Genomic DNA, 14,488 nt, shown 5'->3' on the forward strand with positions numbered 1-14,488 from the left:
TGCGCCTCTACTGCTGAACAATAATTCTGAAATATTCCAGACTTATCTTCAGGGACAGAGTTCAGAATAAGCAGAGTAAAATGCAAAGCCTTATTCTGAGTCATCAAAATATACATCGTATACTGTACTATATCTATAAAAAAGCATTAAGAGCAAAACGATGTCAAAAAAAACCAAACAAACAAAACTTGCGTATGTGTAATACCGTCGAAGCGACACACCAAACTTTCCGCCCCGCCCAGCACGCGAATTCAGACGAGATCGGGGAGGGGCTTGTATTTGTTGTTTCACGCAACCCGGAAGAAGCTCGGTGATAGATTTTTTTTAGCCGGCGAAGGAGTTCGGAAAAGTTACATGGGTGAGTAATCACCTCGCTGAATGTCCTGAAAGTGCTCGGGATTATTCGTGGAGGTGTGAATGTGAGCAGCTTTGGTGGGGGCACATTACACCACTGCGACGACGCAGTCGATCCGGTCAGCTGACCTCCGTGAAGCATAATGATGCGTGTGCGGTAGCGATGGCGCGTCTGGTGCTCCTGGAGTGTCTGTGAGACGTAATGAACATGGGAATTGTTGTGTATTTTTAATTTGAAAGAGTAAGTCAAAGGATTCATTCGGACTGTACTAAGAACATAAAGAAGCTGGGCATGTTTAGTTTTATTTCATAAATGCAGTTATGCTTTTCATTTATGCCAATTTTATACCTGATAAAGTCGTGCTAAGATGCTCATTGTCACACAGACTGCCGCTAGCTTCTTCTCAGTCTCGTAAGCAAATGCAGAAACCACGGATCAGCCCTACTACTTGCCCGATATGCCAGAGACTCCTACCATAGGCAGCTCTGATCAGTTACGAGATCTCTGCGGCCAGATCCACGTCATTACAAGTTTGCTCAATGCCTTCGCCATTGCTGCAAGACGTGGGATTCAAATGAAACTTTATTAGCAAAAAATATGATGTCGTTAACTGTATTAATAATCAATTGAAATCATAAACAGATATATGTATAAGAGTTGCTATAGTTTTTGAATTTGTTGAGCCATTTTATCGATAACGCAAAATTGACTAGAAAATCCAGTTGTGCGGTATCAAACTCCGTGCCTGGAAGCAGCCCAGGCACCAGCCAAAAATGGTAAAGAGGACTTCTGAAAATGCTGGGGGGGGGACGGGGTTATTGTGTGACAAAGTCATAAAAAGCTAACATAACAGTACTGTATACCCGACAACAGGGATGGCGCCTTAAATAATACGAATGTGAAGTAAGCGCTTCTGCTGATGAGCGCAACCATCACAATACTTTAATAATGTCGTCTGAGGCATGGTACATTTTTTGCTACCCATTCACCTCCACAAACTCCTCCCCCTCCCTATTAGGTATGAGATGACACATTTAATTCACATACATACACATTGCTGTACAGGCTTCGAGAAGCAGTGCATTCTCTGAACATTAGACACAAATATTTTTGGAAAAATATGAAATAGTAAATATGATTAGCTTGAAAACAAAACAAACAGAGCTGATATTAAAAACTATAAACTGTATAACACGAAACGAAACGTGGATTTGCCGCACCTCCTGCACGTTTCTGTAAGCACCTATTTGAAAATGTCCTAGCTACGAGGCGCCTGCCCTTTTAAGTAAATATGCGCGGTACAAATTTGAGGGAATTTTAACAGACTCTGTGACTAACACCTTAAACAGATCCCAAAAGTTAACAGCAGTTTTAATCTATATACAGGGTTAGTCAAAATTATGTTAACACTAATGGTACTGCTATGTGTATACCTATTTACAATTTTTGTGCCACATATGGTACATGTGTTGGAACATGATGGCGAACAGGTTGAGACATTCCTGTAAATCATCTTGCACATATGAAGTATGTTTTGTGAATAAATTGTTTCCACCTTTCAAATGTTAACATAATTTTGACTCACCCTGTATATACATGTACACTGTAGCACCAAAGTTAAAAAAAAGTATAGGTTACAGTATGCTCAGACTGGCATAGCAGTAGGAGAAACTTACATGGCAAAGTAAAATAAAAAGACAACCAGTAGACTTTGTATACATTGCTAAAGATTTACTTCCAAGTATAAAAACATCTCAAATTAGTTTACATTAAGACTTGTATTAAAAAAAATGCAACTCTCATCCTCTGTTGTTCACCACCATCAATGACTTGATAATTTTACTCTTCACTTTCGTTTACCCCCGTGATTTTTCTGAAGCACCGCTCCAGTGTTATTCACAATTTTCAAAAAGTTATATATACATAGGGTTCTGGAGATGAGTGTAATTTTTATGGTCACACTTAAACGTTTTATTTTGTATGTGTTGCTCAGTGATGGGCCAGTGACCAGTTGGTACTGGGATATGCTCCAAGCCTGCTCAGGATTAAGTGGCCTTAGAAAATTGTATTTTGTAATGTTAAGACAAAGGTTAAACTAATTCTGTGCCTTATTAGTGCTTTCATTCAGCCACATTAGCCTGTATTGTGGATTTTCAGAAGTCAGACATTTTTATGGGCTAGTGGAGATCGACATTTTTTTCTTTTTCTTGCCAGATATTTTCTTGAAACAGATAGTCAATGATGACACATGCATGGTTAGCTGTTTGGCTGATGGTCTTTGTTATTTGCATCCCATTTTTAATTGACTACAGGTTAAGAAAAATGAGCAAATAAAGGATCTGAAACGCTATACATCTAAAGAGACAAGAGCCAAAAGTAAGCAGCACTTAAGTAGCTTTTACTGGTGATATGTACTGGAATGAAAACCTCCAGAACCCAAGTTTGACACCGTGACTTGGTTAATCTAACATACGTTTTGAAATTGGAAAGTGTAATCCAAGAACTGATTTCTTGCTTAAGAGTTTTTAGCCAATTGATGTTGCAATTCTTTGAAAAAAAAAAAATAAAACCAACAAACCTACAATAATAGACAAGGTTTTTCCACACTGAAAAAAATCAATAGTGTAGACACACAAACAAGTATGTGACTAAACCACTGAGATGTGTCTCTAACCTTTTTATGTTTTCTCTTGTGAATATAAATTTTACTTAGTTTTTTTTTATTTTGCAAGCTGAAAGACAGTGGTCTGGAACCAGCTGAGTGTGTTGTAGCCGCGTTCCTCACCAGCAAAAATGGCATGAAAGTGAATAGTGGAGTTCTGCAGTAGTTAGTTGCTGGTACCACTTTTTCCACCAACACTTACGTATATTATATGAAGACATATTTTTGCATGACATTTGGATGCTCTTGTTTTTCATGCTACATCCTGAAGACCTGTACATTAGTTTAATTAGTAGCTGTAATTAGCCTGATGTGAATAAGTGAGCATAGACTGAAATTATGTGAATAAAAAAGACAGTAGACTGTATAACATACTTGTATAACAATACAATTTTGAAGAATATTATGCTTAATCTGTATACCACACTTGGGAGAGCATGTCTCAAGGACTGTGTCTCCATGTTATAAAAAAGACATACCAGCATTGGAAAAAGTCCAGAAGAAAGCAACTGCTGTGTGGAATGAGCCACAACAAATGTTTGAATACACAGAGTCTTTCCATCAAATTGGAAACATCAATGGAGACATGATGTAAATGTTAAAATTCTGAAAGAAGCGAGTAGAGTGTACACTTGTTACTTTAAAATGCATTCTTCCACCAAATAATGAAGCAAATATATTGGTTATGAGTAAATTTTGCTCAAGTACTAAAAAAAATACTTGTTTACACATAAGTGTAGAGATGCAGAACAATTTACCAAATAATGTAGTTCAAAGGAGCAACTTGAAGACTTCCAGATCTTGACTGTGCAAAACTTTAGACCAGAAGATGACATTATTTCAAATTCAGTTTAATCATGAGCACCAAGGGAGAAATATGAAGTGTGGCCTAATAGATTTTTTTTTTTTTTTGGAAATCGCCATGTTTTTATGTATTAAAAATACCAAATATACATGAGACATGACTACTACCCTTCAAAAATGAACTAAAAAAATAAATACAAATTATAAGGATTGACAGAAGGTGGAAAAGTTGCTTTTAAGAGAATTACCTCAAAGATCTGGGTGCACTTGCTCATTTTCTAGTTAATGCTTAGTTGGTATCAGACAGCAGTAGTTGCCCTTCACTCTTGTTACTTGTTGAATAACTTTTATCTTTTTTGCATTTTGTAGCAGATGAAACATGACATTGAGAGATGGGGCATTCTTTGTGTATCTGCTCCAGGGGAACTGTTACCATCGATAACAAGCGTTACTATTTCATTCAGAAGCTCGGTGAAGGGTGAGAAGTCATCTTTATCAAGGTTGTTTAGAGGCGAATGTCTTTTGGTAGTGTCATTTTTAAATGAAATTGGATAAAGTCATTTAGCAAAATTGTTGACTGAGTGAGCTATTCCTGTCTTCATACAGCATAAACATTTTGGAAATCCACTGAACTCTCAAAACAGCTGCTAGTCAGTTATATGTAAATATTGATATTTTGCATGCCGTTCAAAAAAATGTAAACATGACCAAAACTTCCAGTTATACTTTTCAAGTGTTTTGGGGCATTAGCTGAATGCTAACATCTCTCTTTAGGGGCTTCAGCTATGTTGATCTGGTAGAAGGAGCACACGATGGACAGTTCTACGCCCTGAAGCGCATTCTGTGTCATGACCGAGAGGGACGTAAGGAGGCCCAGCATGAAATGGAGATGCACCAGCTGATTAGTCACCCAAATGTGCTACCCCTGACTGCGTTCACCTTTGTCAACAAGGGGAACAAGTGCGAAGCCTGGCTGTTGCTTCCTTTTGTCAAGGTGAGTTAGTAAAAGAAATGTGAAATTATGTTGTCATAAGCTAAAAAGTATCGTGAATTAGATATGGTGTACTTAGGTGGGGTGTGATTGGTTAACTAACTTTGCTAATCTGTGTTAAAAATGTAGAATTTTTCACATAAAACTAGGATTCATCTTATTCAGAATTAGCAAACCTGTTTTACCTTGCTATCTCAGCTGGCCCAGCCTTGCCATAACATTTTGGCAGATACACAGTGCAGTGAGAAGAAGGAAATGGAAAAGTCAGAACTGGATGGCATTCACAGAGGACTTTATTTTCATTTTGAAATGACAATAGACTTGAGTTTTTACATGATTTTATTGTGGTTAGTAATGTGGGAATGTGTGGGTTTTCTTACAAAGAGGGCTTTTCTTGGTGGTCACGCGGAGGAAAGCTGCCTGTAGGTTGGAGGTGGGAATTAAACATGTACTTCCCCTCCCCCCTAATTGTTCTGAATTTGTTATAGAAAGGAAGCCTCTGGTCTGAATTGGAGAAGCTTCGGGACAAAGACAGCTTCATGTCGGAAAGCCGAATTCTACATATCTTCGAGGGCATCTGTGCTGGACTTCAAGCTATCCATGAAAAAAATTATGCACACAGGTAGATGAGAAATCTACAGTAAGACAACGTGTTAATTTTGCATTTTAGTGATACATAAATATTTGGAAGAGGCAGTATGGCAGTGCAGGACTGTGCCTTGTAATACTGGACAACTGTTCAGCTGTTAATGTTTGCACTTAAGCACCATATTTGTGTTTTCTCATCAGTCTAAGACCATGTAATATTGTTAGATAACTGAAATTTGTCTCAGCCTGAATGAGTGCTGGGGTGTGAATGACTTTAATATACCGTGGGCTAGCTTTCTCTCCAGTGTTAGGATTTGCAGTGCATGCATTGCTGCCAGCATAAGCATTGCGTAAAAGAACTGATAATGTGTGGCTTTGCTTTACTTTATTCTGTTTCTGAAAATAATAAACAGGATGATAGTAATTAGTTGTCAATAAAAAATATTCCCTGAGTCATCGATTTTGTAAGGTGCATTATGGCTTTTGAGGGAAGACAACTTTATCGTAAAAGCAATGGGTTTAAGGGAGTTTCTTAGTTCACCTGTTTAAATGCGTTGCCAATGGAAAACAACACTGTCAATAAAATTGATTTATTTTAGCAATTTGAAGGTTTTTAATTACATTTGAAAAAGAGTACTGATTGTCTTATGAGCTTATGCAGACATCCTTTGTACTCCAAATATGTTGTTCAGTATTGTCCATGATAAGTTTTTAGTATGTCCAGGTAGAATTGTAATAGTTTCATGCATAGATCTCGCAATGTAAATCAGACTAACATGGAGTGGTAGGGAGGAACTGAATATGTAAAAAAGTGTGGTTGGCAGACGTCCCATATTTCTTGTGACGGCTCCACATATCAGTTCCCTTTGTAAGTACTTATTGTTCTCTTATTTTATTTGTGGCTGATTTCTCAACACAGTAACACATGCAGTTGTTGTACTATGGCAATTGTTGGACAAATAGCCTTGCTGGGCACATTGATGCACCATTTTTGACCGCCAGTTCTATTTAAAACAGTCAAGCCAGGGCCAGTGCAGTGTCCTGTGATATTGAAGCTCCCTGGTTTGAAACACATGGCTTACTTTAACTTTATATATGCATGTACCTTGTAAAAGATGTTTTCAAACCAAAAAACACGTCTCGGGAAAGCTAAGAAAGACCATTTTTACTACCTGTTTTTAAAAGTTAGGACACTATTAATAACATTGCTGACTGCTTTTTTATATAAAATCTCAGACTATGGTTAGTTGTTTTGTGTGTGTGTGTGTGTGTTTATGTATGTATGTGTCCTGTAGTGTTCTGCTTCCTTGTGCAAGCAGTCCTGACATGAGAGAAAAATGTGTTCCAATGATAGCATTAGAGCAAAAAATAAGAAACCTGAGAAGATACCTCTCCCCGTGTTTTTTCTTGTAATTTAACAACTTTAAGTAACATATTTCCTAAAATAATGTGATATTAAAAAAGCAAAGAGGTTGCTTAAGTGCTCTTTTTATAGTTTTCCAATTTAGTGTCATTTGAAAATCTGTGCCTTTTGGCTGAACAGTAATTTTTTTTTTAAACTAACACTGCACACATGGAAGCACACGTCAATGGTTCAGAGTAATACTGTAACCAACTTTACCACCGACTTTGTATTTTTTGATCTGTAGGGACCTCAAACCCACAAATGTCCTTTTGGATGAAGATGATAAACCTGTGTTGATGGACCTAGGCTCCATGAATCCTGCTCGTATTGAGGTGAAAGATTCACGGGAGGCCATGACCATACAGGTGAGCAGTTGTGTATTGCTTGACTGCCTTGCAGGTTATAATTAAAATAATTACTTGAACCAGTACTGTAGCTTTCTGACTATTTGGTGGGATTTTCAAAAATGCATATCAAGTCACAGAAGTTTAAAGTGTACAGTAGTGGTGTTCTTTATTTTCTTCCAATGATTAACACAATGGAATGATTTCAAAGGCAAAGGTTGAGCTTGACTATGCTCTGAAGCCAATTTTTTTTTTGTGTTGCAGGATTGGGCAGCACAGCGCTGCACAATCTCATACCGTGCACCAGAACTCTTCAGAATGGAAAGCCCCTGTATTATTGATGAGAAAACAGATATCTGGGTTTGTAGTCTTTAGAGTAATTTCTTTGCTCTTCAGTTGTCTTTTTAGTTAGTTATTTTCTAACATTTCAAATTTTTTTTTAGTCTCTGGGTTGTGTCCTATATGCTATGATGATGCTCCAAGGCCCGTTTGATCTCATCTTCCAAAAAGGTGACAGTGTAGCTCTGGCTGTGCAGAACAATATCTCTCTTCCAAAATCCTGCAGGTACGTTATGGTCAAGAGGAGCAAAAGGACAATATTGAGCAAATAAAGATTAACAAAGCCACACCTCTTTTTTTTTTTGTTTGCTTCTAAGTGGTCTTTACATTATACAAGGTAGTATGTTCCTAAGGATCTCTGTGTATAACCCTAACACTTGGCTTTTATCTTTCCAGAATGCTAAAGTTGCCATTCTTAGTCAGTATTAAATTTATTCATATATTTTATTCATTAAAAAGTTACCAAATTGGTAAAGATGAGAGTAATCCCTTGATACAAGAACTTTAATGTAATACTAGCTGGCTACAGTGGTAGATGGTGTGCTTCTTCTGTGCCTCTGTGGGCTCTGTGCAGTAATAATTAGTCACCATCAGATGGCTCTGGCCACTGCAAAACACGGTCCATGCCATGGGTATCCAGTTATTGTCCAGGGAAAAGGTCATTGGCTCCAGATGTTTATAGAAAGCTGCCTCAAGAGTGGATGCTTTGTGTCTGTAAACTAAAGATTTGCTTAATACTTTCCAGCCGTTCATCTCTTCCTGCACTTAGCAGGGTTGGCAGTGTGATTTTTGGATTAGAAATGTACCAATTCTGATTAGCATGGTTTCAGAGCAGTTAATTCATAAAACACACCAGCTTAATGATGAGAAGAAATGGGTAGGTCTTAGTTCTTTATGCGTTACACTTTATGTCTTCCAAACAAAAATGCATAATTCAGGTTAGTCCTTTACGAAACAAGTGGTTTGACTAGAACAGAAGAGGCTAAATACAAATCTGAGGTTTCAGGTCTAAACTAATGTATTTCTGATGAAATCAAAATTCACACTGCCTAATTATTTCAAACTATGGAACAGTTGGTGAAAATTGTTAGAATTAGGGAGACCGTGTGGACTCAGGTTTCTTTTTCATCCATCTTCTTAAATTAAAAGAAAATTTTGCTATTATTGGAGCATGCATCTCACAATGGACTAACTCTAAACTTATTCCAGGGAAAACAGAATTCTTGGTAGTAAGAGATTTAGTTAGTGGGTGGATAGAAATAAAAGTGTGAACTTGCAAAGAGGAGTCTGCAGGCCTGTTAAGCATACATCTTCTGAGTGGATATGTACGTTTCTAGCTAGAGATGCAATACATTATGTTTTGAGTATCGTCTCTGGAACAAATGACATAGGTGTAGGCAGACTTCTAGCTGTAACAGATTTAAAATGTTTGCTGAAAAGGTCATGCTGACAGATACTGCACATGTCTTGTGTTAGTCTGAAGGGATCAGAAAGTTGAATCTGGCACTTAAATCATGATATGGGATGAAGGGGCAAAGTTTTATAGATTACACAGGAGCTTTTTATTGGGGGCATTCACTGATGTTTTGAAAAGGCCTACATGAGCACCCTTTTAACTAGTGGATGAGGATGCATGAAGCTTAGGACCAGTGAGATATAATACTGCACTTTGAATACGCTATGGAGTAATATCAGAGATTGTGTACAATACTAGAAAAATGATTAAGTTATATAATCTTGTTGAAATAATACACTGAAATCTAAAATGAAAGGATACATTTTAAGAGCTCAGTATTGAAAATGGAAATATAATGAGGACTATAAACGTGGATATAAATATGAAATTATAGTAATAATTCAAACCTGGCTGAATTCAAAACATGCACATCATTATAAGATAAAAGGTAGACAATATTGAAAAATGAAAAGTTGTCCATACACATAGGAGAAAATTAAAATGAGAGGCTGATCCAGATCACACTCAAGTTACTTCTTAAGAATATCAAAATACAGACGCACAGCTCTGGAAATGTTATAAATACCTGGCTGCAGACAGCAATACCAGTTAAGACTTTTTATAAGAATCTGGGCAGGTGCCTGCAATTTGAGATGTCAAATACACAAATGTTTTAGAGTGAACAAATTATAACAGGAAACATTGATTAATAGTGAATAACAACATGAATTCATAAAAGTAATTAAATATTATTTTAATCTAGCAAATTGCCCAGTGGCTTCGCTCACTGATTGGAAGGGAAAAATTGGTGGCTCTCATGAGGCAATGACATTAATGCCCTCTGAACAACACATCCCGCGTGATTCAAATTTAACCTTCTGTGCTTGGCAGTACTCGTACATGATATCCATTTCTCCTATTGTAACTTTTGGATGTAGGCAATAATTTTTTTCATTGTTATAATTGAATCCCTCCATATACAGACCCTGACGCCTGTGTGACATGGTAGTCTGTGAATACTGCATCTGTCAAATTCGATTCTGTTCAGCACATTGTTCGGGTGCTCAATTGCCCTCAATTGTGATTGTCGTATATGTTGATCACCAAGCCTTCTCTCTCGATCTGCTTCTGTCTCACTTTGTCTGTGTAACCCGACTCCTGTGGTCATACGTAAGCACGTTGTTCAGGTGTTTGTGAGGCCGTCAATTGTGATTGTCATACATGTTGATCAGCGAGCCTTCTATCTCGATCTGCTTCTGTCTTACTTTCTCTGTGTAACCTGACTATTGTAGCGAGCCTGCAAGCCTTCTATCTCGATCTGCTTCTGTCTCACTTTCTCTGTGTAGCCTGACTGTTGTGGTCATACGTAATGCGAGTGCGCGAGTGCATTATACAGTAATATGTTCTGTGGTCATACATAATTTCTGTTTCAAACACGAAAATAATTTTATATATATAGATTATTACATCAAAGTGTCAACAGGAGGGGAAGGGTTAGGGCTTGAATTAATATGTTGTTACAATCAAGACAGAATTCTGAAATTATCATTATAACCGTTAGTATCTGGAGCTGCTCACATAATGGTAACTCAAAATATTTTGACTGACTAAATTGTTACATTTATGTTTTTAAGACAAGTTTTGAATGGAGTCAGAAAAAACCTTAAGGAAATAAAATTGAATAATATCCTATAGTTTGCAGTTGGAAGGATGCAGGACAATTTTATACCAGAAATCAAAGGTAGTAGTGTAGTTTATAGATCTTTGCAATAGCTGACAAGGAATTAAAAATGTATTGATGAAAAGACCATTTGTTGTGGACTCTTTACTTTTCACCATCGCACATTATACAGAAGCGATTAAACTAATAGAATGTTGAAAGGTTATGCTGTAACTTTCATTTGCAGGCCATGTTTGTACAGTTTAGTTACATGTTATATTATTTGTAAGAATAACAATATAAGGAAAGGCTCAAAAAAGTGTATTCTGCTGTCTTAAATGAACTGAGATTAACCTGACCAAGATAGTGATGCTCAAAATTATAAAGACAATGATTATGGTTGAAAACAAATGGCTATTCAAAAAGAGATTTCCATTAAAAAGCTAAGGTCACAAATTGAAGCTGGTGTAAGGAACATTCCACACAAATGTTTAAAAAGTATTTCTTTACACAGAGCACTGTCAATATGTCCAAGTTATAGTTGGCAGGGCATAGGGTTGCAATAATTCAACATCTTGGGTTTGAATCCTGTGCTTTGTAGTTGTCTGTGTGGAGTGTGCACATACTCTCCATGTTTGCTTGCATTACCCTCCCATATTTGTGACCTAAATCGACCCAACCTTAATCATGAATGGGCTTTTGAACCAACCCTAGAAGAAGTGCCTGTCCTTTGTGGTAGATTTACTTAAGTGCACAAATTTAATCACGCCAATGTGATTTTCATGTAGCACTTAATCTAGTGCAAACTTTTTAGGATGTGAGAGGAAAATGGAAGAACCCGGAGGAATGTATACAGAGTCATGGCTGGGAGGATGTGCGGACTCAACCCAGACGGTGCTTGTGGACTTGCGTATCACTTGTAATTTACTGAATAGGCGATTCTCTAAATTCACCACTGCTGTACTCTAATGTCTGAGTAAACTGCAAGTTCATCGAATGCTTGTGTTGTACAGTGATAAAGTGTGTTTTCTTATAAATTGCCACACGTTTTTACAGATTTTTATTATTTTGTTCAATAAAAGACAGTAACCTTTATGTCATATGGCTATTAAATGGCCTGTGAGCCAGTGCTTAGATCATAATCGTGGCATATGAAGTTTCACTAATATGTAGTTGCTGCATACATGAGTTATGGAAGGTTTGAGGAAAAACAGAAAGAGGGATTTGACTTGATATTTCGGTCCACAAAAAGCAACTAAAGGTTAGCTCTGTTTTTTATTTTCATAAATATTAAAAGCAGATGAAATCATTTAAGTAGGTATTACTTGGGTTTAAATACACAAACAAGAATGTCTCTTCTGGTTTGCCCTTTTCTTATTTTTTATATAATGTATATTTTATGTATTACATACATTCTTAATTATTTATTATTATATAATGAAATGCATTGAGATTATAGTTTGACATCAGAACTGGGCAAATTCAGATTTATCTCTGAGAGCTACCACTTGGAAGGGCATTTACAGTATGTGAAATTTCTTACTTGGGGATTCATATGTCCCATAACTCACAAACACAACAAGAGTTATCTTAAATAAAGCTTTACTTTTGTTTGCAAATTTGTACTACAAGTGAGTGTTGGGCTTCATTTTCTTGCCTTATTATTTAGCATTTCCTTTGGCATCATAAGAGATTTTGCTTGAGCTGCTTGGTACTTTGCAAGTTACTGTTACAGTGTATCTTCTCCATTGTATGCTGCATCTGTCTTCTAGTAGGTATTATGAGATTTCTTCATATACTTTAAAATCTTTTATTATTATTATTTTCAATCTGTACAGGTATTCCCAAGGACTGCAAGATTTATTGACTTCAATTATGGTGGCAAATCCACAGGAGAGACCTAACATTGCTTGGGTTCATAATCGTGTGCAGAACCTGCTGTCAAATGAACCTTTTCAGGACTCTACAAGGGTTTGAGTTTAGTTGTGCACATAGGCCTTGAAGGGAAATGTGTTGCACATGGAACACCATAAACAGGGATCAAGATCAGACATCCAGTACAAAGTGACAGCAGCTTGGATGTGCATCACTGGCACGCTGAACCAGCATCACATCACATGACAGAGACCTAAATTCAAAGACACAGCCTGACTAACCAGAACTCTGTGATGTTACTCTTAAAAGTTGTAAGGTACTTGAGCCCATGGAGAACAGGTTCTGTGGCAACCATGCTAACCATTGAGCCACACACACACTGATTAAATTTCACACTTGATTTTGACAGATTCATTATGCTAATTTCCTATTTTATCAGAAAACCTTTTTCATCCAGGATTTTAAAAGTTAGTAAGCTGTTTGCTTAAGATCTTGTACAAGGAGATAGTGTTCTTACCAGTTTTCAGTACAGAATCTGAAATCTGACATGGGGAAATTTGTCCTTAATATTAATGCTTAGTTTCATTTCAAAGAGAACAAAAAAAATCCGTAATGGTGTTGCTTATAGTAAGGTTTTAATAGTTTTAAGTGTTTTTATATTTAAAGTTTGTTGCAAATTATGCAGGAGTAACCACATGACTCCTAACAGTTTTTATACTTATCACTGTGTTACAGATTAGGGTGTTTTTACTACTTAAATTGGGATTTGGCTTTTAATCACCATTTTTGGTAATCAGTGACATGTGTGATTCCTTGAGCTTCATCACTTCAGTTTATTGTATCAAGCCCTTGGCTCAGAGAGGAGTTGGGCTGAGATCACGCATGCCTTGCTAAACCTCAAAGTGTTTGCTGATTCATTACGTTCCAACAAGCCAGTTTGTCTGGTTTTACCATCTTCAATATTTCAGTGCAACATGTTTGAATTAAAGGCTGAGCAGCACTCACATTCAAGGACCAATGGATACTTGGGATTGTTTTGTTTCCATATTGCCTTTTTTGGTACTGTACATGTCTAATATCTTCGTCAGCATTCAATATTTTTATTTTTAATGTGGATGTACATGTTTTTTCAGTTCCATATAGAGATAAGTGCAGCTGCTGTTTTCTCAAGAGGTTTAATGACAGATCAGTTTATATTTTCACATACTACCTGTTGAAAAGACATCCTGATTGTTGTTCACTAGCTACTGTATGTGTGTATACTATGTGGAGTATCTTCAGTGTTTGCGTCTGTACGTCCTTTAATTTAATATGTTTCCTGCCCCAGCTGAGGATCCATATTTCTGTCATTTTTAACTGTTTCTCTGTTGTCTCTGTAAAATGTCTCAGTGTTTTTATATTTATGGTGTGGCCAGAGTTCAGTCACCTGTAATGAAGTTACATAGAAATGTTAATAAAATATAAAAAACTTTTTATTTCCCATTGTTTTCATGTTCTGTGGTCTACAGCTATTCACCTTTTGAGAGCAACATTCTTTTTAATTGACGTGTTTCTTCTTGCATTTTTGTAAACACCTTGGTAGGTACAGTGTCACTTGGTCTGGGGCCAGGGAACACCTTGAGGTGGCCTTGGATTTTTATATGACAAAGGAATGGCAGATCAACATGAAAGACAAAGCCACTGATGACAGGTAGCAGAACTGTTCAGAAGCAAGAAGAAACTAGTGAAGAAAAAGTTCTTTCATGAGGTAGAAGTTAAATATAATTAGATGTGTTAGATACTTGAAATAAGTCCTTATAATAAGTAAGGCATTACCTGAGTTGCTTTGAAAGCTTGCATATTGTAATCTTTTAGTTGGCCAATGAAAGGTGTCACTTTGCTTGACTTCTCATTAAACCCAGATCTTTGTAATTTATGAGACAGCAGTGACAACCACTGCACCACCATGCACCCAGAGCAATATTATATTTAATACAATAAAAAAATGCAAGAAGGAGTTTAAACCGAAA

At 36.8% G+C, this 14,488-nt stretch overlaps 1 protein-coding gene across 3 annotated transcripts; it reads left to right on the forward strand.

Moving 5' to 3' along the window:
• Positions 1–253: 253 nt before the first annotated feature.
• stk16 (serine/threonine kinase 16) lies at positions 254–13,954 on the forward strand. Of its 3 annotated transcripts, XM_039756534.1 has the most exons (9): positions 270–358; positions 2,668–2,731; positions 4,191–4,299; positions 4,596–4,815; positions 5,301–5,434; positions 7,050–7,170; positions 7,414–7,509; positions 7,593–7,714; positions 12,443–13,954. In XM_039756534.1, exons 3-9 carry the CDS (start codon positions 4,214–4,216, stop codon positions 12,579–12,581), a joined length of 918 nt encoding a protein of 305 aa, XP_039612468.1. In that variant the 5' UTR covers positions 270–358; positions 2,668–2,731; positions 4,191–4,213; the 3' UTR covers positions 12,582–13,954. The 3 variants fall into 3 exon arrangements, with proteins under 3 accessions (XP_039612467.1, XP_039612468.1, XP_039612469.1); XM_039756533.1 differs by lacking the exon at positions 2,668–2,731 and having other exon boundaries at positions 254–358; XM_039756535.1 differs by lacking the exons at positions 270–358; positions 2,668–2,731 and adding an exon at positions 371–595.
• Positions 13,955–14,488: the final 534 nt, after the last annotated feature.

This window comes from Polypterus senegalus, chromosome 6 (genome assembly GCF_016835505.1).
Source record: "Polypterus senegalus isolate Bchr_013 chromosome 6, ASM1683550v1, whole genome shotgun sequence".
In the NCBI taxonomy this organism is placed as follows: Eukaryota; Metazoa; Chordata; class Cladistia; order Polypteriformes; family Polypteridae; genus Polypterus; species Polypterus senegalus.

Bases quoted from the DNA above. Each gene is read 5' to 3' on its own strand.
- stk16 (XM_039756533.1), top strand. From the start codon at position 4,214: ATGGGGCATTCTTTGTGTATCTGCTCCAGGGGAACTGTTACCATCGAT. The intron at 4,300-4,595 runs GTGAGAAGTCAT...ATCTCTCTTTAG, and splicing joins ATTCAGAAGCTCGGTGAAGG to GGGCTTCAGCTATGTTGATC. The intron at 7,715-12,442 runs GTACGTTATGGT...CAATCTGTACAG, and splicing joins TCTCTTCCAAAATCCTGCAG to GTATTCCCAAGGACTGCAAG.